A 25489-nucleotide genomic window follows, 5' to 3' on the forward strand; every position below is an offset into this window, starting at 1 on the left:
AAAGCACTCTTCCCCTCCCTATGAATAGAAGCTTTTGTGTTTAAATACCCTGGTGAGGGTCTCTTTCCCCAAAAATCTACATAGAAATAGGGGACTAATGGCCCCTCTTTCCTCATTATCAATAGGAAAACCAGGCATAGACTTGGATGATTCATCATTTTAAATATGGAGGTTTTTAAAAATATTTATAACCTGGAATAGATATCTATTCATTAAATGAACATTTTGAACCTCTCTTTTATGTATGATTCAGAAGTGCTAATATAGCTAAGAGTGTGTGTGCATGGATGTAAATACATGTATATTATATTTAAAATATATATGTTGCATATAACTCCTCTGTGTGTAACAGATAATGTTTTACTATCTGACTGAGGTTTACTTCTCCAGCCTATTGTTTCAGACAACACATATAAGTTGCGATGGGAGAGGAGCGCCGGATTTGGTGTCTATCCCCCATTTCCAATTATAGATGGATCATTTCAGACAGAGAAGTACTGAGAATCCAGACATCTGCTCTTCACATGAATGCACTCACCTCCTAGAGAACAGGCTGCCATCATGCTCTGGAAACTGGTTGAAAATGTCAAGTACGAAGATATCTATGAGGTAAGCAGACATCCTTATATACATCTTATATCTATAGATATATACTTATAAATTCTTGGAAGTCAAATAAATAAATTTAAACAGAGATTTACTTGCAAATATCTGTTCAGTTTCCTCCAAGTCCCTTAACTTTTGACAAAGCTTGTTTGGGGAGACTTTAACAGTCGGGGAAAAGACTTGTAATGTTAGAATGGGGAAAATTAAATGTGAGAAGTTTATTTTTAATTTCTTCTGTTTAACCCTCCTAAATATTTGGGGACTCTAGGATGAAATCTAGTGTGGCTGAATATAGACAGAATGTCATCGAACACAGAAAGGAAGGCTCTTCGCGCTGGGTGCCAGAGAATGGTGGAAATTATTTGAATTTTGAGAATGGCACTGAGATTTCTATCATTTTTTTATTTTCAAAATTATTTCTGAAAGAAACAGATGTAGAAAAAAGACATTCTAGAACGAGAAAGAGATTGAAGAAGATAGGGAGGGAGGAAAAGAGAGAAGAAGATAGATAGATAGATAGATAGATAGATAGACAGACAGACAGACAGACAGACAGACAGACAGACAGACAGACACAGACAGACAGGTTGGTAGGTAGGTAGAAATAAATAAAGAAATAGATCACACAGCGAGTCAAGTTTCAATAGAAGTCAATTTCTTATTTAGTGTTTTCCCAGGCTTTACATTTTGTTTCTCCAACGATAAGAACTTGCTCTTTTATTTTGCCTTTGAGGAGATCATACTTTCTTTTCAAATGTAATGCTTTTTCCCTCATAACTGAAGCCAACAACCTTTCATCGGAAAGAAAAATTTGAGAAAATATGAAACAAAATAATAACAAAAAATCAAAATAAAATTGTATGCCTTTATCTCCCTCACCCCTATCCCAACCAGTGTAGTTTTCATGAAAAGAGCTTTTTGCAGGGAAACTCTAGTTCTGCTGAGATAGCTGGAATCGCTTAATGCTTGCCCAACTCAGAATATATTTATTATCGGTTATGGAGCTAAATGCGAAAACTCGGGAAAGGCGATTAAGGAACTTTGAAGGGAAGGGGAAAGATCGAATCCATGCGGTGAATTGAAATTGCTGCTCTCTGAACCAGCACAAGGGTAACTTCAGAACTTGATTATAGTGATCCGCTAAGAATCCGCTAAGAAGTTGCCAGTTTGAAAGTCCTTACAGAAAGGGAGAAGAATCAAGTCTACGGAAGAAAACGGGAAAAAGAAAAATTGATGAGATTGATAAGAGGGACGGGAGGCATAAAAAGGAAGAATAGAAGTGACGCGGCAAAGTTAGAAGCCAAAGGGTAGAGAAGCATCTCTTTGGCAAGCCTATGCGATCATCAGGAAGCATTTAATAAAATTAAGTGATCGTGATCTAAAGTACAAAGGCCATCAAAGCGAGGGGTGGGGGTGGGAGACGGAAAGAAAATACGATTCCGCCAGCCCTGGGACGACTTTTGTAAGCCCGGCGGGAAGCCGCCTTCCAGATACTAGGAATGATTCAACTCACAAAAGCTCCCGTCAAGCTAATTATCAACTGAACATGGGCAAAATCCGACAGAGGCAGAATTAGTATTGATGGAGCTAACCGGGCTTTCCCCGCCTTTGACCATTTTTCTGTTCCATTCCTAAGAGTGGAAGGGTAGGTTCGAACCAGCAACATTTTCCCTTGCCCATGTCCCATATTCTGAACCTTAGTGTCTCCCTGTACCGAAGTTGAAAAATATCTAGTCTTGCTCCATCTGACAGACAAGAAGATCCTAAATTTTTTAAGAGTGAAAGGGTAGAAGGAGAACGAGTAAGAAAGGAGAGAGAGAGAGAGAGAGAGATAGAGAGAGAGAGAGAGAGAGAGAGAGAGAGAGAGAGAGAGAGAGAGAGAGAGAGAGAAACTGTAGAGTATATTGTTGAATCTTGTGTAGAATGTTATTCCCAGTTTTTTTTTTTTTTTTTTTTTTTTTTTCCCTCCCGTTTTTCCCCTTCTGGTCCTGCAGCTACCATGACTAAGAGCAATGGGTCGTCAAGAGTTGTGTTTCTGTCAACTGTACCTCTTTTTCTGTCTTTAAAGAGAGCTGAGAGCCGAATAGTAAAAAATAAATAACGCATACATGTCTATACATACATATGTAAACATATATGTGTATGTGTATATACATATAATTTTAGAAGGATATAGGGTTAGTTTAAACCCGAAATCAAACATTTCTTTGAGTTTTAAAAAGAGATAAAAATATTTTTCCTTCGAATATAAAACACTAATGGGTAATTATTATGCATGTATTTTTGCGTGTGTGTGTTTGTGTATGAGAGAGAGAGAGAGAGAGAGAGAGAGAGAGAGAGAGAGAGAGAGAGAGAGAGAGAGAGAGAGAGAGAGAGAGAGAGAGAGAGAGAGAGAGATTACTCTGTCTGTCTCAGAAAATTCTCTGCTCAGAAAACAAGAGAACAACCTCAGTTCTGGAATGAGCCTATTTAAGAACGGAGGAAGGTTGAACTTTAACAGAAATGGCAGTCAGGCCAGTTGAACGGGTTCCTGAAACATCCAAAAAGGTTTTATGTTGCCCCTGGCTTTGCCTCGAAAGGATAAATTTAGTATCCTTTCAAAACCATTGCATAAATTTTAAATCTGGATGAAAATGTGGGGATTCCTCAGTCTTCTAGAACATAGGAATGAAATGAACGACAACTACACACTTTTCTCCTCTTTGATTTACCAAATAAACGTAATGTCCTGTGTTTAGCAAAAGTCCTTAATATCCACTGTAAACAGACAAATTAAAGCGGTTACATTTTATTTTCTTAGAAAGGATTGAGAAGGGCGTTTTATTTTTTAAATCATTACAAAGCACCAAGGGCAATCAATTTCTCGTATTAGGAATGTATAATTAAATGTAAAAGAAGGAAATATGTTTTTGTTTTTGTTTTTCGCCTCTAGCGCTGCTCTCTCAGACTTCCTTGTTCCAAATAAGCAGTGTCTGGTTTACACATCTCCTCGGCTCAGTTAATTGAAGTTATGCTTCTTCCCTGCTAAACTTTTTCCCCAACTCTGCTTTTGCCAGCCCCCCTCGTCTGATTACATCTAGTAATTCTCCACTGAATGAACGTCATTTACAATAGTAGGGGAGCTCTCGAGCTAGCTGCAGCTTCACGCTCCATTTGTCCTCCATTCTCCCTTTAAAGTAGTCGTGTAATATTAATAGTCATGAATATCAATTATTATGAGGCGGTGTAGGCAAGCGGAGGGAGGAAGGGGCACCGAAGCAGTCTGAGCCTAGCTTTGGGTGGAAGAGGATTGTATCTGGAAACCCAAAGAAGGAGGAAAAAAGAGAGAAAAATAAAAAGAAAGATTAACAGATCTCTGTGTCTGTCATACACTGCCAGTCTGATTTCGGGGGTGATTTTTTGATGGATAGTCTTGGAAATACCTCAAGCTCTGCTCCTGTGTCCAGAACGTTTCTCTGCCGTTCTCCTTGATATATATATATATTTTTATCATTGTTTTATTTTTAGCAGTAACCAGACTTTTTTTTCCAGATGTTAGTCCACACCTATTCAGCCATGGTGAGTTCGGATCCACGTTGTACAAGAATTGCATGCTCTCTCTCTCTCTCTCTCTCTCTCTCTCTCTCTCTCTCTCTCTCTCTCTCTCTCTCTCTTTCCTTTGGCTTTGTAATTTAGCACAATAATTGGAGGAGGCTGCAGCTGCTTCTCTCTTTCGCATTGTGTGTTCTCGGTTTGAGCTGGACAAGTCAGCTGGGGTAGGGGGGGCAGGGGAGGAAAAAACTTTTTTGCCATTGCTGTCAGAATTTTGAACTACCGTTTCTACAAAGGGAAACTGGTTTATTTTAGCATAGCATATTTACAGAAGAAAGTTGGATTTACTAATTCCCTCTTTTACCCAGTCTTTCTGTTTAGTTTATGACCCACATTATGCTGTGTTGGACTGCCCCCCCCCCAACCCCCACCCCTTCCCAACTCCAAGTCCTCCATTTTCACACCCTAGAGTATAATAGTGTTTGAAATGGAAAAGCGGTCTTAGGAATAACTCCTAGAAACCACAGTTCAACTTAATTTAACACGGGTTGGAGATATTATTTCAAAGAGAATCAATTTAAATCAGACACTATTTAAGTTGTTTAATTCCATCGGGGGAGGGGAAAGTGGAGAATCCGATCATATCCTTTTTAGTATGCGAATATAGCATTATTGTGTTCTATTATAAGCGACTTGCCATTGGGACTGAGCTGCCAATGAGGACTAAGTTAGAGATTTTAAACAGAAGGTGAGCCGAAATGTATATTCGTCTCAACTTCAATTTTGTCCTGCTTTGGGCTCCTTGAATAGTTAGGAGAAAGGATTCAAAATCTTGCAGAGAGCACATACCATATATAGCACTCCTACATTTTTAATTATGGCATTTAGTAGCTTCCCCTTCTCCACCCCTACCACCACTCCTCTCACCCTCCTTCCTTTAGTTTCCTACTCGGAGGCTCACATGTTGGGTTTTGTTTTGGTCCCTTTTCCACCACCGTCTCCACATCTCCCCTCCCCCTTTCCTTCTCATTTTTCTTTCCTTTCCTTCAGTGCATTGCCTTTAGGAAATTTTGAACATGTTTGTGCAATTTGAGTGAACTTTGGGTCTAAGTTTCTGGCTTTGATTTATTTTCTTTCAGCCTTTTTCTTTTGTGATTAGTATATTTAATCAGGCTTTCTCCGTTTGTTGTCTGTATTTTTGTTTTGTTTGTTTTACTTTCAGGACCGGCATGATGGAGTCCCCAGCCACAGTTCTAGGCTGTCCCAGCTGGGTTCAGTGTCCCAGGGACCCTATTCAAGCGCCCCTCCGTTGTCTCACACTCCGTCCTCGGATTTCCAGCCGCCCTATTTCCCACCCCCCTACCAGCCGCTTCCCTATCATCAGAGCCAGGACCCTTATTCCCACGTTAATGACCCCTACTCCTTGAATCCCTTGCACCAACCCCAGCAACATCCTTGGGGGCAGAGGCAGAGGCAAGAAGTGGGGTCAGAAGCCGGCTCTCTCCTGCCACAGCCTCGGGCCGCCTTGCCACAGCTCTCGGGACTGGACCCTAGGAGGGACTACCATTCAGTCAGGCGGCCTGATGTGCTGTTACACTCGGCCCACCACGGACTGGACTCCGGCATGGGGGATAGTCTCTCCTTGCATGGCATCGGACACCCAGGAATGGAAGACGTTCAGGTAAGAAGAGTCTGATGGGAGGGAAAAGTGGGAGGGTACACAGGAAGGAAAGAGGGGCAGGGCTGAGGGAGAGTCGCGGGTTTGCTCCATCTCCATCACATTTTCTAAGGTGTTGAGTTTGGAATCTTTACAGAAAGAGAAGTTATACACGGAGGTTTATAATATAGAGGTGGTCAATTCTGGGCACAGACACTGAAAGTCTTCAGAAAGAAAATAGATGTTGGGAAGATTATATTTTATGATTTTTTCTTCTTCTTTAATACCCCCTTTCTGCGCATTTCTATAGTTCTTTAAGCAAACACTGGCAGTTTTTCTTCCAAATACACCCAGAAACAAATAACTTCCCCACTAAAATTAGTAAGTCAAAACTAGACCTCCAGAGTAGAAATGATGGGAAGTCTCATCTAATTGATACCTGTATTTAGATGCAGTTAAAGATGCTTTGATGGCAAACACATCTTAGGTAGTCTTGTGAAAAGTCCATCTATGTCCAAGCCGGGTTTTTTCTGTCTTCTAGGATATAGAATGATTCAGGTAATTTGGGAATACAAATTAAAGACCAATTTCTGGGAATAGGAGCAATGTAGGTAAACAAACATTTAAGGCATGATAAGAGGGCTAGAAAGTGTCAGTTCGTTTGGGGGAGTCCTGGATAGCTTGTGGATTGTCTTTTATTCTCTTCTTTTTTATGTACCAACAATTTTCGGAGCACTATTTCCAACCTCTAGGACCAATACACTCTCCCTGCAATCCCATTACTCCCATGTGAAAAGACATCATGTGTTTTAGTAAAACAAAAGCCTCAGAATAATTTCTCTTCCATCTGCAAACCTACACAATAGAGTCTGGATTTGTGGAGATTAATTTGTGAAACTAAACAAAGAAACAGGCAAGAAGTGATGTATTATAAACAATCTGAGGGGATTCTACCCAGGATTCTGTTTTCCTTCATTTGAAATGTCTCAGGAAAAGATTAATCTGTCCGATATTTAAGTGGCGCTTTGGAACTTAGATACTTAAGCTTAGTTTTATGTACAATGCATACTTTCATTAAAAACTTCTGAAGACAAGTGAAATTAAAAGGAGGGTGAAATGATTTTCCCTCATTTTGTTTAATCTGTATATTTTTAAATGCTTTGCATGTTGGGGCGTCATCGAAGACTATATGTGTGGCCCATAATATTGAGTTTATTGGGTGCTTTTTTAAAAAAGGAATTTCACAGTCATTTGTTTATTATTTGTGGAGAAAGCACAGACTTTTAGTATTCTGATCTCTAAAGAATTTTGTGGGTAGAAAATAATTATGTAGTTTTACTGATTTAATCTAACTTTGACTATATGTCTCCAGTTACATTAAGAATGTTAGAATAAAGAATATATTTAATTTTATAACGTATCAGCCAGCATATCGTGTAAAATAAATTATTTTTAAAATTAATCTTTCTGAGAGAATGAAGTTCGAAGTGTTGAATAATAAGTAAATACCAACTTATTATTGATGATGATAATCACAATCCCGACCACTAAAACGAATATTGTACTTAAATTATATTATAAATATTTCTATGGAAGCTTAAGATCTTGCAGATACTTTCATTTCACCTAAATATTGAGATGAGGTTGAGAGATTAGTTGTGTTGTTTGCTTTTGTTTTTCCTTTTGTTTTGGTCAGGATAATAAGTAAATTTGTCTCTTTGAACGAATTCTTGGGATGGAAGAGTTAGAATTAATAAAACTACTGGGGAAATTGTATCAACATTCGCAAATCGAAGCAAAGCTGAAGGTTCTACTGGAAAGAAAGCTAGATAGAACTATAGATAGATAGTAGATAAGCACTTTTGCAAAGGGAGAGCTCCTTATATCGAGATATCTAAACAATTATCGAATTTAGGGGTGATTTCCACCCCCCATTTTGACTCCTTCCCCACTTCTTTGAGTTTTTAAAATAGTTTTCACGTTGCAAAATAGCTCATGGAAACTCTTTTCCATAGCTAGCCAGAGATACACCAGTACTCTAAAACGATTTGCTCCAAAAAGGATGCACCCCCTCCTTCTTTCTCCCAGTTGCCTCCCTCCGCCCCAAATTCCCACCCTCTGCCACTCCCACCCCCTTTCAGAAGGAAGAGGGTGGCAGAGGAAAATGGTTTCACTTATTCAGCTGAGATGACTTGGGTTTCCTAAGGTGTGTAATTGGTTGGGGAGAGGCCGTTCAGTTGATAGAGACCGAAAGATAAGGAAGCATAACTAAGGGAGGGCAGAATTATAGTGCTATAGGTAAACAAACCTCGTGCTTCTCTATAACGGTTCATGGTCTTACCGAGTAGTTTGTGAATGGAGTTTGCAGCAAAAAAGAAAAACAAACAAACAAACAAACAAAAACAAAACAAAGATACCATCTTATGGTTAAATATTGCCTGAATTCATGAGTAAGTGTGTCCTTCCAACAGCTAGCTACCACGGAGAATTAGGGTGTAGGTGTTTGTTCTTTTTGAAAAAAGGTTAATTACAGGGTCTTTAAGGTCAGGACTTTACCCTGGAGGCTGAGCATCTGCCTTAGCCTGGGGAAAATGCAACGGAAAATCGCATCATTCATTTTTCACATATCTATCTATTGCGGTAGACCCAAAAATGAAGACACGAACTTCCCAATCCTGCCTCTCCCAGCTTTCATACCTGATGGAAGTATGGGATGTTTCAATGAAAAGACGCACACACATTGACTCACCCGAAGGGCAATCGCCCAGACTGGCGGGGAGAGAGCTAATTAACCAAATGCTTCTAATATATATATTTTTAAATGAAACTATAAAACCCTGTCAATATCTATTTCAATTTACTCTCAGGGGCTATTAAACCATCAAATCGTTGTTTGGGTTCTGTGTATGCTACATTTCACTCAGTCTGTGTGTGTGTGTGTGAGAGAGAGAGAGAGAGAGAGAGAGAGAGAGAGAGAGAGAGAGAGAGAGAGAGAGAGAGAAGAGAAGAGAAGAGAAGAGAAGAGGAGAGGAGAGGAGAGGAGAGGAGAGGAGAGGAGAGGAGAGGAGAGGAGAGGAGAGGAGAGGAGAGGAGAGGAGAAGGAGAGGAGAGGAGAGGAGAAAGAGAGAGAGAGAGAGAGAGAGAGAGAGAGAGAGAGAGAGAGAGAGAGAGAGAGAGAGAGAACTTTTTTTTTCCTGATTTGTACGGATTTGTACACAACTGTTATTTTCATGCTCCTCTCCTTCCTCTTCACTACTACCTAAGCATGTGAGGAAGTTAAGTTGGAGGTGGAGTGGGGGGTAGGACTGTATAGAAAGCATCCTAGTCTCTTAAAGCAACCCCTGGTATCACTTTTAACTAAAGAAGTCTAGTAATTAAAAGTCTGAGTTGTTTTTCCACGTTTCCGCATGCAGTCCTAATTAAATCTTTACGATCCTCTCTGTGACTATTAAGTGCCAGCATGCTGCGTGAATATCCTGTACAAAAACCCAGCAGGCGGCCGTAATTAGATAGAAAATCAGACAAGAGTCTTCTCATTAACTACAACAACTAACCCACGTTGCTGATGAAGCGTAATATATATGTATATATATAAGACACATATATGCATATAAATATGCACATATGTATATAGATCTACAAGTATATATGTGTGCATATTTACTTACACCCGGAAATGTGTTTCTTCCAATTTATAAATCCCCCAACAGACATATATAGATATGTCATGAATGTATGTATTACTAGAGGGATTAAAATCAATTTATATTTCATGAGAAAAGGGACATGATGATATAGCAATTGCAACACTTGAATTTGTTTTCTAAGGATAAAAACTTTGCTCATTTTTCCTGTGACAGAAAAGTGACTTTTTATATAATGCCGTTCCATTTGCTTAGATCATTTGTTTTTTTAGTGGATTTGACACTACACACATGTTTATTTGTATTGAAGTTCCAGTTATATATTGTGCTATGATGAAGGTACTATTAAAATACCTACTCTAAAGTATTTTCCTTTCTATTTATATCACTCCAAGGGAGTTAGGGAATATTGGACCCAAACAAGAGAATTCGGGGACCAAAAAAGTATCTAAGTTTAAGAAATATATTTAGAGATTCTCCCTATAGAAGATCAAATTTAAAGATCATGCCTATATCCAGGTAATCATGTAAATGACCATAGTGATTTTCCATTCAATCAATATAGGCAATACTTTTTTTTTTTTAAGCGTATACTACATTCAAAGGTGATTTTACTGCAGACATATTTGTGCTGGAATCAAAGTTGACAATGTTATTTTTCGTAGAAATCTGTTCCAAATAGTTATATTCAACCTTAATTTTCTGAGATAAATTTATAGGTAAGATAGAATACTTTTATTTGCAATTGCTTGACTTAGTTAAGGTTTTATTTGGGGATGGGGAAGAAGAGAGTTGTGGTTTATGTCATCTAGAATGAACACCTTCCTAACAGGTGTGTTCCTTGCTGGGAAAGAATACCCTTGTTGGGAATAAAACAAGTAAATTATTCAGGCTCATATTTTTCTCATTGCGCAAGGAGATGCTCACACATGCACAGAAAACATGTACTAACTACAATAGTTGTGAGATCCTGTTTGCTTATAAATGTGTTCTTGTGTTGCTGTTTACATTCCACTTCCAATTGCTCAGACTTTAATTAAAATTTCATAATGTAAACTATTATGCATAAAAAGAATTGTCCTTGAGTTATTTAGATGCAGAGGAATAAATTTATAGTAAAAAGAAAAATCGTCCTTTATAATCTTCTTAAAATCATATAGATACTACAGCTGTTCTCAAATTGCTGTACTCCTTAAAAGCAAATGATGTAAGGGTTTATTGGATGCAAAAACATCTATGGATTATCTATGTATTATATGATAACAAAACTCAATATTGCATCCCAGATGGCTCTCACCTTTTTTCTTCTTCCACTGAAAGATTGTATTATTTGGATGAATTTCATTTCCAAGTCAATTTGGGGATAATAATAATAATAATAATAAACCACCTCCCTTTGTGAATTAATATAAATGGAAATAACAGGAACTCCAGTTTGGAATGACATGATTTATGTGTGTGATTCTTTAATATCCAGTCAATTTGAATAGTGATGTTTTTATATTCACAGTCAGTTGAAGATGCCAATAACAGCGGCATGAATCTATTGGACCAGTCTGTCATTAAAAAAGGTATGGATTATCTTCCCAAAGCAGACCAACTTTTATTGTGTATTAATGACTTTATAATATGTTTTCACTTTGAGGAAATTCTTTATCCTATGAGACACAAATCTATGTCCACAATGATATGACCCTAGTAATTGATTTGACTGACTGTGTGGAAGTGGGAGTTGAGTTGGGTGGGGGAGAGGTTGAAAGAGAGAGAGAGAAAGGATTGATCTAAAGGTAATGAAAAGGACCTTAAATGTGTTCTTGCAATTGTGCTCACGATCACAGGACTTTGCATAGCTGAGAAATCCTTATTTGAAAAATATACACTAATCAGAGTTTGCAAGCAAAATGCCTAGGTCATTTTTATTTTCTCTTTTTATTCTTTAGTAATTCTTTATCTCAACTAAGAATTTTAGGGAGGTGAAGATTGCAGTATAGGTTGTTATTTTCCTATTGTGTTCAAAGTGTTTGCTAACCACACATATCCCAAGAAGCAGTCAATGCACATTTTTAAAATCTTCATACATACATACACATACATGATTTAATGTGACTGCAGAATCACCCCATACTGTTAAAGGGCATGTGATATTAACAAATGTTTGTAGTCTCTCATACAGCTGTAAGCAAAATAATTAACTAATTAAACTAATTAAGTGTAATTACAATAACTCATTTCGGAGGTATTGCAGCTGCTTCTCTCTCTCTCTCTCTCTCTCTCTCTCTCTCTCTCTCTCTCTCTCTCTCTCTCTCTCTCTCTCTCTCTCTCTCTCTCTCTCTCTCTCTCTCCTCTCTCCCTCTACCTCCTTCCTTCCCTCCCTCCTTTCTTTCTGATAATCACTGGGAGAATCGGTGGCGATTGCTGCAGAAATTTGCACTCACCACAAATGTAGAAATCTAAATGTGTAAACAGTGAGATCTTTAATTATCAAAAGGACTGCTATTCCAGGACGCAGTGTTAAATACTGTAGGATGTTCTTTAGCAATGCCTGGAGAATGTCTATACTTATGCTTAATGTCAACAATGCCTGGTCTCAGTAGTTTAGTATTCATTTGATCCAAATGAAATTCACAGTCTTTACAAGAAAGGATTCTCTAGAAAGCTATAAAAGATTCTAAAAGGCCAGAACATTCAAAGAGTTGTGGAATACAGATTTAAGATGGGGTGATGTATTCAAAATTTCCTTTTTCTTTTAGGATGGTACAGATAACATATCTCTTAGCTTTAGGGAAAAAAAAAACAACTGCTCTAGAATGAAATGAGGAAATATTGGAATGAGGACATGTTGGCACTGAGGTTTAGAATCTTGAGGTGAAGTATCAGGACTGGGTAGAAAATTGTTAATGTGAAGTGCTGGATAAATTTTGGGGTAAATTTTGTCCTCCCCCTACCCCTCCCCCCCCATTTAGTTACCTTGGTTTTCTTTTGGCTGGTTTGCTTTTAAGTCTCCATGTTTTTCAACCTGGATGCTCAGACTTGGAATGCTGCAGTTTTTGTAAAGCATGCCCTCTTTGATAGCGAATCTACATAGTCATCTCTTGAGTTTTCTCTTTCTCAGCAATTGCTGAGTGATTTGTGGAGGGAGTTTTCCTCATTTTAAATTCATATCTATGATAGTAAGGATAGTATACTAAAGAGTATACTCTTTCCCATAGATTTTTTTTTTTGTTTGATTTAGGCTAGGTTTTGTGTGTGTGTGTGTGTTTAAGGAAAAGCACTTTCTTTGTACTTTGGCTGTAGGCACATATAGCAGCATGTGGAATATGCAAAAGGAAAATAAGAGATGAATAATAAGAAATGATAATAATATACAGCCTTTGAAAATATTTAGAATTAAAGTTTACAGGCTAATGCAACAGAAGCTATATATCATGACAGTGTTTTCATCATATAATACATATGTATACCTTAATACAGTATGAATGTAAATATAAATGCCTTAATGAATAGGAAAAATTAAGGATAACTTTTTTAAAAAGAAAAACTTTAAAAATTTTTTGATTATTTTAAACTGGCACAATTTTTATACTAAAAAGTTTTGTGCTTAACTTCTGACAGAAAACAAAACAATCATATGCCCTTGTTCCATTCCAACCACTCAATTTTTAAATTTATTTGTGGAAAGAGGAACATAAATTGCTGTCAGGTCTATTGTTCACATTATTTAATAAATACTGCATCCTACTAACTGCAGAGAAGATACCATGAAGAAAACTTATTTTTTTTAATCTTACATAAATTATAAAAGAATTAAAGAACCATGTAACAATTGGTTTAAGATTTTATTACTCTTCACTCTATTCTTCTGTACTCTTTTCTTCTCTCCCACATCTCTGGCTCCCCATACCATAACCTTTAATAAGAATGTGTCTATTAGGTTAATTGTGAAATATAGGGTGTGAGAATGGTGGATTTCTGAATTGGATAAACTAAATTTTAATAATTAGCATGGGGAAGAGTGGTTTAATATGTTTTCAAATAGACTTTTGAAAGTTTCCATGAATAGTAAGACTGAGTGTCTTCGAGGATTTTATGTTTAGGAAATCACAGGAGATTGAATCCTAATGAATTTGGATATTTTGCACACATTCTTTCTTCCTAGAATAATGGTAATTTAAAAAAAAGTATGAGGTGTTTGTTTTTTTTTGTTTGTTTGTTTGTTTTTTGTTTGTTTTTGTTTTTTGGTATCAAATCTATCATTTCTGTTGCTGTCTTACCATAGATTCTAGGCTTGCGCTCTTGTTATATTTGCTATCTGGGCTTAGTTGACATTTCTGAAGTAATTTAGTTAAGAGGAAATGAGTTGTTCCCAGTAGAGAGAGCAAACGAGTAGAGTGAAGGTAGCCAGCGTGATAAATGGCTCTTTCATTTGAAGATCTCCAGAGCTCGTTTAAGGCTAATTTTCTGTATTAGCCCCCTTTGAGCTATTAATGCAATAGGCAGGGACCGTGGCCCCTCATCTCTGAGCTGCCCCATTAGAGCTAACATTAAGCTGCCAAGTCTGAACTCCATTGTGGGGGAGGGGGGACGTGCGATAATGAAAGGTGCTTTTTAAACTCTTCTAATCTAAACTGGCAGAGGGTGGTTAATACGATTTGAAGGGGGCTGGTCAATGAGCAATCAATAAAGTAATAATGAGAAGGATGCGGTACATTAACAGTCTAAAAATCCAACGAGACATTAAAAAATCATTCTTAACTCTTAGTTCCATTAAGATCAGGAAGGTTTGGGGGGGGGGGGGCTCTGTGTATGGAAATAATCGCCACTATAATAACACGTTCCCAAAAAATTCAACTATCCTTTTACAATGTTACCAGTATTCAGAACCCAAACCCAGACCAAACAAACAAGTCATAGGACACCCTGAAATTTGTGACGGGTGTAAATCCAAAATTCATATATCGTTGCGATGGTTCATAGTCATCTATCTGTTTTGGGGTTTTATTTTCTTGGTTTCTCTTCAACCCTCTCCATATTTTTCCTGCTGAAAATATTCACAATTCTTCCCCTCTTCCTCCCCACTGTAAAATTGTCGCTCTGCCTTTTTCTTTAGCAGAAAAACAAAGTGTAGTAGAAGCGCATTGAATTGGATTTATAATGATGAAGATGTAGAATCTAATTCTGCCCTTTCCTCTAACTAGTTGTGTGACTTTGGGCAAGTCACGTTAACACTCTCTGAAGTTAGATTTCTATTACAGTAAGAGATCAAGTTTCGCTTTCCCCTCGATTTTATTGGGTTGTGCGGTTTGGTGTGAAAATGATTTGCAAAACGTGAAGCACTAAAGAAGCCTACGGTATTTTTGCATAATTATGTAAAAGTATTTTACTTTACATAAAGGTGAAAGCATCAGGAGTCCTTCGATACTTTTACAAGTGTCCAATCCCTTCGATAGACAACACATACATCTCCATAGGTTCACACACACACACACTTCTAAAACGCAATAACCACATTCTCAGAGAAAAAAAAAAAAAAAGTCATATCCCAACTACCCAATTAATGAAATCACAGATACCTGTAATGTGAAATGTGACTTACACACGATGTTTCCTTCTGGGGATCTGATTTTCTTCTGCAAGTAAACTGTCCCCTTTGGGCAAAGATCCTCTCAAGTACCATAGAAACAGAATACAATTTTGTCTTTGAGGTGGAATAAAAAGTGGTGCGGTTATAGGGAAAAGAGGGAGCTAGAATTTGAATAAATGTTTCAGAGAGGGGCTGAATTTTAGGAACATCTCCATTTGATTTTTAATAGCAAAAGCTTCTTTCAGGTGATTTTTCTTTTGCCAGGGGGCAATATCCCATTCAGATACACTTTACTCTCCCATCTCCAGTATTAAATTGATACAAGGAACAATTAAAATGAATCCAGACTTCTCTGTCAACCAAAAGAACCCAAAGTAGAGATTCCAATCAATCAACAAACGTTCATCAAGCACCCACTATGTTCCAGGCACTGTGCTAAGCGCCTGAAAAGTAACATTTATAATATTAACAATGTTTTATGTAGTTCATTAAAGTAATATTATCCTTTGACTTCCCTACCCTCTTCCTCTCTTAAATAAAGCTTTGACCCCTGTAATGAAATATTGATTGTTTAATAAAACATTTCTCCCCAGCCCCTTCTTATGTGAAGAAAAAGGATTAGATTAAATGTATTTTTGTATTTTCTTAATCTTGAAGTTGCCTGTACAAGCCAAGAGAACTGGGGGAGAGGGGGGGAAACCACTCAGCTTTAATGTATGCACAGAAAATTGTAAACATGTAAAGAATTGAAAGCTTCACGCTGAGTTTTGCTATGCTCCATTTCTTTACCATTTCCTGCTGTCGTTTTAAACCTATCTCACTCATCTAGAGATTCGTGCGCAAGAACAGTATGCTCATAATTACTAACAAATCAACCGGGCACTGTTGCACTGTCGGTTTATTGATAAGCTGAGGGGAAACGGAAGGAACAAGACAAAGAGAATAAAATATTAGGTTAATCAGGTACAAGAAAGTGGGTTGGGATGTGGGCAGGTGATGATGGAGTAGAGTTGGGAATAGGAAAGGGTGCTTTAGGGAAATGGGAAAGAAGTCATATTTAACAGAAAGAGTTAAAATCGGAAAAGAAGTTTGAGGCTATGTATGAGGATTAGAGGGAACTATTTTGACACTTGAAACAAATTAGAAACTACAACTACAACAACAACAACAAAAGCCAAATATACAATCATATGTATTTGTGTGTATATATGTATGTACCTGTTTCTGGGTAGCTTCATTTACCATTCATTAGGCACTTTTGAAGGCTGATTAGATCAGTAGTATTTAAATGCTAATATATATGCATAGATGCACACATACCTTCTTGTGCACACGTGGGAGGTAGTGAAATGTATTCCCCAAAGGAACTGGCTCTTGTCAGGTAAATCAGGTAATTAACAATAGCTAAATTAGAGGGAAGGTTATAAATGTCTCTAGAGCTATGGTTTTTCAAGAGACTATGTCTCTGGAACTTCCCAAATGTGATGATATCATACATCTCAGGGGATTTTAAGATATCCACCATGGATTTCATTTAATGGCCTGTGGGGGGAAAAAAATTGTGGTGAAGAGAGAAGGGGTACCAGAAGCGAGGAGGTGGGATATTAAAAACCCATATTTCTCTGACATTTTAATTGAAGATGATGGGAAATTGCATTAGATCAAAAACAAAGTTTCATTTCAGTTATTTGTTATATTATGTTAAATTTGGAATTTTCATAAGTGGTATTTAGTAATTTCAAAAATATTGAATGTATCAAAGGGCAGAGAAAATAATGCTGATAAATTGTAAGGTTGAATATTTCTTCCAGGCTTATCTAATACACCTTTCGAGTGTTCTAGAGCACTTGTTTGTTTTGCCTTAGGGGGTTCAGAAGTCCTGTGTCTCTCTGATGTATCAAAAGAGGTGCTGCTGTCCAAATAGAAGTATATTAAAATTGATTGGGTTTGTTGGGCAGAGAAATAGAAAGACAGGTCATGAGTGACACAATCTTTAGATAAAGTGACTTTAGCATGGGTCACTTTAAATTTCAAATTTCATTTTCAACCCCATGAATGTTTTCATTGGTCCATTGTCAGATGAAAATATTCACTGCTAAAGGAAAAGTGAGGAACCCTGGAATGAAGATAGCTTTTCAGAATCCATTTAGAAAGTCAAACATTGGCAAATCATCTCTGCTTTCTTTCAAGCAATAAATTTGGATGAAGTATTTTGTGTTCTGGACTAATTTTAATGGTGATGGAGATAGGAGTGCTGAAGAGAAAGGAGTAAAAACCTCATTTAAAATATATATGATTTAAAGCCCTGAAAATTCTGTGTAACTCTTATGTCTAGTTTTTGACTCTCAAAAAAAATCCTTATTGTTGGTCTAGAGTAGAGACCATAAAGACTTGCATGAAATAATATTTGTAATTTGGAGATTTTTTTTGAAAGATTATAGGCAGTCACAAAGTTCTGATTATGAAGTTGTGCAGTAGTGAGCAATAATGGTAAAGTTCTGATGTATGTAGTCTGTTCAAATGAAATTATGAAATTGTCAGATGACATAACTATTAGATTCACTTGGCATAAAGAGTTTGACTTCACAATGTGGAGCAATAAGGCGAATTTAAAATATTCCTTAGGTCCTAAATTTCAGGGGAGAAGAGTCCCTCTCCACCTAGATTTGAAGTGTCAGAATTACCTAAAAACATTAACTAAAACATCATGCCTACCTAATCACCTTAACTGCATGCAAAGAAGGATGGAGAACTGCCAATATTAGTTTCTGGAATCAGAAAGTCTGCTTGTGTTGCTTGCCTGACAATTACAACTTAAAGTTCTTCTCTTCTCTTCCTTTCCTTCTCCCTTACTTACCAATCTTGCTTAGAAAGCAAGAAAATAAAAAACGAGGGAAAAAAAAGTCAGTCTGCAGAGGTGGAATGTACTTTAGTTGCAGTGGCAAATAGCTGTTAGATCATATTAACTTCTGTATAAACCATATTGTAGTACGATTTGTTATCAATTTCTGGCCGAAATGAAGCAATCTCGGGAAGACCACCCCTTGAGAACAGGAAAAACGGAAAGTGATTGGTTGATTGGAGCACCTGTTGTAAACCCTAACTCCTCTATACAATTATGAACTAATTATTTGAATTAAATTTTAAGCACAATTAATGTCACCAGGAGAACTATTTTCATTTAAAACTTGAATCATTTATATTTGTTTCTAGAGCTATCTTTTTTATTCCTATTTTTAAAATCTTTAAAGTTCTTTTTATCCAAACTCAAATCCCCAAATAAGCTTTGTAAAAAAAAAAAGTGCTTGAGTCCTAAGTTGATGAACCCTATAGCCACAGTCCCTTCCCTCTCTATTCTAATTTAGACTTTATTAAAGAATAAGAGAATTGACTCCAAGTGTAGATTCTCTAGAAGAGAATGTCTATCCTTTTTATTTACTCTCAAAGGAAGATGATTCCAGTAATTGTTTCCCTAATAAATAAAGTTATAGTGGAAGTGAAATTAGCAGAATCAATGCAAAAAAATACCTTACTCCATTTGAATTTTGGTGATTATTCTGTGGTGTTGTCCATCCATTTTATTTTGACCTTTTAGGACTACTGTGCCAAATCAACAAACAGACTACATTTTTCTGTTTTCTTTACTTAGTTTGTTGAAGGAAGGTGGGGAAGAGGTGTTACTCTCTAATTGGGGCACGATATTACAGAGATGGATTTTAATTTCTTGGGCTCCTTTATTATATGTTTTTTTTTTTCCCCCCAGTTCCAGTTCCTCCCAAATCTGTGACTTCGCTAATGATGAATAAAGATGGTTTCCTGGGAGGGATGTCGGTTAATACAGGAGAGGTGTTTTGTTCTGTTCCTGGTCGTTTGTCTCTGCTCAGTTCAACCTCAAAGTATAAAGTGACGGTGGGAGAAGTTCAAAGACGACTCTCCCCTCCAGAATGCTTAAACGCTTCTCTTCTCGGCGGAGTCCTGCGAAGGTAAATCTCCTCAGCAACTTCTCTCGACTCTCCCTTCCCTCGTGCCAATGCCCTGTAGAAGAAATTTGCAATGAGTTTTTTTTTTTTTTTTTTTTTTGCTTCAGGGTAAGGAGGGAAGCAAAGAAAGCAAAAGTTAAGTGATAGCTTCCGGAAGCATAGAAATGAATTCTAGGTACCTAGAACATAACTGGTGTATCCAAGGCTAGCTACCGAAACACACACACACCGACACCATAGAACAATTAAAATGTTTTCAAATTAAAGCAATCAACCCACAGCACAAGTGTGCACCTTCTTCCTCCCACCCCCACCCCTCACCCCTTGCTTTCTCTATGATTGATTTTTTGGTCTCTGCCTTTCTTGTTCTGTCCTCTCTAGGAGGTACCTGAACAGCACTCTAAAATTTTCTTCACTTTCACCCATGACTAGCCCGCATAAATTCAATGTGCATTTCTTCCCCCTCCACCCCCCCCCCCCAAGCTACTTCCTGACGTCCTTTGGGTCATTTCCTACTTAGAAAGAAGTGAAGCAACCCTAAGGGTCCTCGCTGAAAATCTGCTGTGGAGATGTCATTTAACTCAAGTTTCAAAGAAACCTAAGGGGGATTGCTCATACACCCGTTATCCCACAACAGTGACAAATGGTGTTTTTATTGTTGTTTTTGTTTCTTTGTTTGTTTTTTTGGTTTTCACAGTCAGTTCATCAGTGTATCTCTTTGACGAAATACTTAATGAGAAAATCCTTACTTTTTTTGTCGGCTTTAGGGGTTAAGGAAGCTTTGTCCATTTCTTGGTTTTCTATCCATAATGCGGAGAAGAGGAAAGAATTATGTAATTTTGGTTTCTTAGGGTCGTCTCTTAACGTGAAGGCAGAGTCTCATGGTCTACTTATTGGTATTTGTTTTCTGGTCTCTTTTCAAGTACAGCGGAAATGTGGAGCTCTCCCCAGCAGTCGAGTTTCAGAATTCCTTGAAAAGTTTTAGTTTTTCATGCAGTCATCTACCCAATAAACATATGTACATACATGTATGACATATGTGTGTAGACAGACATAATGATAAGCCTGCCACTTGTTCTCCTTCATACTATAGTAAACCTGCTCCTTCTTCTTTTCCTTGATTTGGTCACCTGTTACTACAGGCGCCATATTTCTCTTGCTTCCTTCACAGAGGGAATGGGACTTTATAAGGAAGAAGAACGGACAGGTAGGTGGCAAAGGCTCGGGAGTTTTATCTTAAATACTATCTGCACATTTTCTGCTTCAGTGACTTATCTAAAAGAAAATAACTATGTATCTGTGTGTGTGCGAACACGCGTGCAAATTTTACCTTCTCTGGACGTATATTAGTACCTACACACTAATGATTCCCATCTGGTATCATTTGTTCTTCAGAGATAAAAGAAACCTACTCAATTTTTAAAATGTCCTGTTTTGCAGAAATTAAGCAAACCTCAGCAAACTATCAGCAAACAACCAAAAGGAAAGGGGAAAAAATGTGCTAACCTCAAGTTAAAACCTCTTCAAGCTCCAGTGGTCTTTAGATTGCTAAGTCTAAACTTTGTTTCAGGAACACTCTGAGGTTAATCAGAATGTTAATTCTTGCAATTTCAGAGCCAAATCGAAAAATGGGGGGAGATCTTTGCGAGAAAGGCTAGAAAAAATCGGTTTGAATTTACCCGCGGGCAGGCGCAAAGCCGCAAATGTCACTTTACTCACCTCCCTGGTGGAAGGTAAGCAGAGAATTGCAGTTCATTTTACAGACTGGCTGATCTTAACTATTTTGTTTGTAGGCTGACATTTTACATGTTTCATGATTAACTGGAAATCATTGCAATTTTTTTGTGCCTCTATAAGTCAAGCATCAAAATAGATGAGACTGCAAAGATACTTTAATAATGGCCGAGAAGATACAGGTAATTTTTCATAGAAGGGACTGAAAGTTTACTTTTAGACTAAAATAATCAGAGAATTTAGATCAAAGAGAACTGGGAGGTCAACCAGTTCTATCTTCCATCCCACGAAGGAATCTCATCTACAATATATAACCTCTGCTTGATGTAGTTACCATGCAGCCTTCCGGAATATATCTGACATTTTTAAAAAACAAAACAAAACAAAATTTATTGTTTATTTATAAAATAGAAAGTTTAAGAATCATGTCAGTTCTGCTGTCGTACATGCAGATGACCTTGAATACACTACTTCTGAAATTTAACTTCATTCGATTCAGGATTACTTTTATATCCGTAAGAAAACGCAGAAGGGGCCAGTAATACGCGATGAGGAACTATCCGCTCTTTTTTTTATTCGCCATAATTATACGCGTTCTAATTCACTCTTCTATTTGCTTTAGGGTGCTTGTGTTGTGCAATAAGCAAAACCGTCTACACAGTCCAACAAGAGTAGAGTAAATATAAAATTCAATCTGAATAAAAACCGAATAAATAGGACCATCCAAATGGTCCTAGCAAGAAGTAGTTATGGAGTCTGATACATGCTTTATTATATAGGTTTTGCAATTGCAACGTAATAACTTTGAAGGTCTTAAACTCTTCCTTGTGGATTTCGTCTCATTACCTTATAGTCACACTGATTTGGGGGGGTTGCACGAATGTAACAAAAATGGGTGTTTTGATTATTATGACATTATATCTGCAATAATTAAGAACTACTCACACAGATGTTGAAAGCAGCTTTGCATTTTAACGTCTCATTGAAAGTGTTACCTATGCCAAAGGCTGCATCTGGACAGTTGCCAGGGTATTTATGGACCTATCTCAATAATACTATGCATTTTATTCATTCAAGTTCAGGCACGATTTAGTAATCTACTGTTGAGAGAGAGAGAGAGAGACAGAGAGAGAGACAGAGAGAGAGAGAGAGAGAGAGAGAGAGAGAGAGAGAGAGAGAGAGAGAGAGAGAGAGAGAGTTTAGACAGAGACACACAGAGAGACAGAGAGACACACAGAGACAGACAGACAGAGACAGGAAGAGAGGGGAGAGGAAGGGAGAGGGAGAGAGACAAAGGAGGAGGAGGAGAAAAAAGAGGAGGAGGAAGAGGAAAAGGAGGAAGAGGAAGAGGAAGAGGAGCCAGAGGAAGAGGAGGAGGAGGAGGAGGAGGAGGAAGAGGAGGAGGAGAAGGAGAAGGAAGGAAGGAAGGAAGGAAGGAAGGAAGGAAGGAAGGAAGGAAGGAAGGAAGGAAAGATCAAGATGGCATCGGCTTATCATTTAGAACTGAGACTCCCAGCAGAGACACCGGAAGTCTGCTGAAATACTACCATTTGGTTAACAGCATTCAAGCTGATTAATCTATTAGTCTATTACGGGAACTCCCTTTAATAGTCCCTTTATGTGACGTTAAAAATAAGTCACTCTCATTCAAAATAATATGGTTGTGGAATTATTAGACATATCTGTTTTGCATGTTCTGAATCTTCCCCAAGAGCACCTGGAGCAGTGCTTTAAAGAATTTTTGAATGCTTTATTCTGAAGGGGCTGCGACTAAAGCTGCTAGAATCCCCCTAGAGCCTTAGTATTCTCCAGCTCCCAGTCTTCTTCTGGTGACAGAAAGTACATCAGTAGGAGTTTGATGACACAAACCTCTGGAGGGTAGAAACCTGAAACCTAAGTAGCAGTGAAAGTAACAATTAGAATTAAATTTGGAATAATTATTTCTTTCACAAATGTATATATGTATGTATGTATGTATGTATGGTTTGCCTGGGGTTTTTCCAGTGTAGTGAGAGAGTGAAGAATGTAGTGATATTTAGAATTTTTTTTTTTTTAATGGGATTGATGATGCTTTGGGAACTGGGAGAGAAAGGGACTGAAGAAACATGGGTACGAGTCTAGTTGGGCAGTTAGGCATTTTAATTCTCTTACAGAGGTAACTTCCGAATATAACTTGCTACTTTCTTGAAACAGAACTTAGGATACCAGGGGCTTGAAAACGATTATTTAGACAAGACCAGGCTCAAGTTCAGGCTGGAAAGATCTTCAGAAGCTAACATTGGGTGGTGTACAGAAACCCCTTTCCCTTTTGCCTTTCATTCGCTCCAGTTTTCAAAACTGCAGTTAGCCTTCACCCTCTCCTATGTCCTTACACCATAGAGAAGGGAAGTTGCTGATCTTTGTTATCCCCTTAGGCACATTTGGGAAGTCATGCTAATCATAGCCTTCGTGTTTGTCTTTTCAGGAGAAGCTGTTCATTTAGCTCGGGATTTTGGGTACATTTGCGAAACTGAATTTCCCGCCAAAGCTGTTTCGGAATATCTAAACCGGCAGCACACCGATCCAAGTGATCTGCACTCCCGAAAGAATATGCTCCTGGCTACAAAGTGAGTGTTACTGTTCCCCAGTCTTCTCTGGTCGAAGCCTCCTACCTTTCAGCCTCTTTAGCTGAAGCATTACGAGGCCTTCACTATCTGCCTTTTTGATCCACTCAATCTTAGAGCAGTCAGTGGGGGCAGGGAGGATTGTTTTCCGGAAAACTCTCTAGTTCCATCTCTTTGTATGAAGGCCTTATGTGGAACTTTTATATATCTCTGGAATGCTTGTCTGGAGGTAGGATGAGGTGAAAAGGAATAATGGTACAAACCCCATGGGATCTATTTTTCGCCCCTCCTTCCCTCTCCCCCTCCCTTCCTTCTTTCCTCCCTCTCTCTCTCCCTCCCTCCTTCCTTCCCTCTTTCCCTTCCTCTCTCCCTTCCTTCCTTCCTTCCTTCCTTCCTTCCTTCCTTCCTTCCTTCCTTCCTTCCTTCCTTCCTTCCTTCCTTCCTTCCTTCCTTCCTTCCTTCCTTCCTTCCTTCCTTCTTTCCTTCCTTCCTTCCTTCCTTTCTTCCTTCTTCCCTCCCTCCCTTCCTCTCTAACAGTGTAGATATGGAAAAGACATTAATTCTCTCTGAGACTGATTGTGATGATAAGATCACGGATCAAGAGCTGGAAGGGATCTCAGCCTTCATTTAGCCCAACCTTCTCATTTGACAAATGCAGAAACTGAGATCCTGAGTGGATAAGTGACTTCTTCAATGTTTATGGTGTACAAAAAAATAGCCCAAATTCAAACTAATATCTAGGCCTCTTTCCACAAAACATCTATAGTACTTACTTCAAAGAGTTGTTGTTGTGAGATAATGAGATAATTTCTAGAAAGTTTTTGCAAACTTTTAAGCACTATACAAATTTTGTAATATTAACATTCTTTCCTCCCCCTCCCCTTTCCTTCCCCCTTTTCCATTTCTTTTCTCTTTTCAATATATATCTTTGGGTTGGATGTTGTATGAGATTGATTTTGAATACCCTGAATTTGTTTCCAGCAACACTGGAATTTTAAGAAAGACTGAGTATGGGCTTCTTTACATCCTGGTCTTCCTTAGATTTTCTGTATGTTTTTTTATCCCCGTGTCTTCCTACGCTACACTGTAATATATAAATAAACATGTATGCATATATGCATGATGAGTATATAATATACATGTGTATCTATCGGTACCTCCACTTCTAATTACTATGTTTCCGACGTTACTGTTTATCATCTTCCACAGACTTATAAAATTTACTACAACTCCAGAGGGGAAATAGTAAATCTATTGCTAAATTTAGGTCTATAGCTCATTTGAACTTTTACAGTGGGTTTTCTATTTATTTGATTTACTCCTGTCTTTGGCTTCTGTGTCATATTGTTTGGTGTTTTATGGTCGGCTTAGGCCTTCAGTGGTGCAGCTCTGCATGTTCTCGCACGTTTATCTTGCAGGCACGGCCCAAACAGCGATCATTTATTTAGTGCTCTAGGACGCGGTTTGCTCCGTTGACAGCGTAATTTAAAGAAATATATGGAAGGCTGAAAAATCATTTGCTCAAATTTGTCCAGATGTTTTCTAGACGTGATTTGAATTTGATTGCCCCTTTCCGCAGGGTCAAAAGATATTAATGTCCCAGAACTTTAATTGCTTACAGACCCTGATTTGGGCTTTGAAGATTTAAAATGTTTGACTCTACCATTTGTTCTTCCAAATTCAAAGTTTCCTATTTGGCACTTAAGTAATGTAAAAGAACTCAAGGAAAGACTGTAACAATTTCCCCCATCAAAGTTTGTCAGGGATTTCCCACAACTCTGAGCAGATTTTGCCTCTGAAGGGCCAATCACCTATGAAATTGTTGAAATCTTCCTCATTCTCTTAACCAAATCGTTCTTCTCCTGTTTCTTTGGAGGAAGAGTCTGCTCTTTTTTTGGGGGGGGGGAATCCCAACACTGTGGACCTCTTGAATTTGATGCTTTTTAGATAAGGGGAAAGATCCTTTGAGACATAAAAAGGGTCAACATTGAAAAGACAAATATATATGTCTGAAAACAGTGAAATACATTTTTTTCCTAATGTAGTGAAAGTGATGCTTTTGATGACATCACTTGAAACAGAGTGGGGTCCATAGAATCTTCCTTTCTTTTTTTCCTCATTGCCTTGAAAAATCAAGAGAATCAAACCTAAGG

General features: G+C 37.9%; 1 protein-coding gene across 2 annotated transcripts in view; it reads left to right on the forward strand.

Moving 5' to 3' along the window:
- The first annotated feature begins 418 nt into the window (after positions 1 to 418).
- The window catches only part of TFAP2B (transcription factor AP-2 beta), a 29397-nt gene continuing 4326 nt past the window's right edge, over positions 419 to 25489 (forward strand). Inside the window, exons 1-7 of one of the 2 annotated variants that reach the window (XM_051997142.1) lie at positions 419 to 609; positions 4138 to 4164; positions 5360 to 5818; positions 10949 to 11009; positions 18783 to 19002; positions 20614 to 20732; positions 23198 to 23339. In XM_051997142.1, the coding sequence (XP_051853102.1) occupies positions 529 to 609; positions 4138 to 4164; positions 5360 to 5818; positions 10949 to 11009; positions 18783 to 19002; positions 20614 to 20732; positions 23198 to 23339 (1109 nt within the window). In that variant the 5' untranslated portion in view covers positions 419 to 528. The remainder of the gene's footprint in view (positions 610 to 4137; positions 4165 to 5359; positions 5819 to 10948; positions 11010 to 18782; positions 19003 to 20613; positions 20733 to 23197; positions 23340 to 25489) is intronic. The other variant, XM_051997143.1, reaches the window with a different exon arrangement.

Source organism: Antechinus flavipes, chromosome 4 (genome assembly GCF_016432865.1).
Source record: "Antechinus flavipes isolate AdamAnt ecotype Samford, QLD, Australia chromosome 4, AdamAnt_v2, whole genome shotgun sequence".
Classification (NCBI taxonomy): Eukaryota; Metazoa; Chordata; class Mammalia; order Dasyuromorphia; family Dasyuridae; genus Antechinus; species Antechinus flavipes.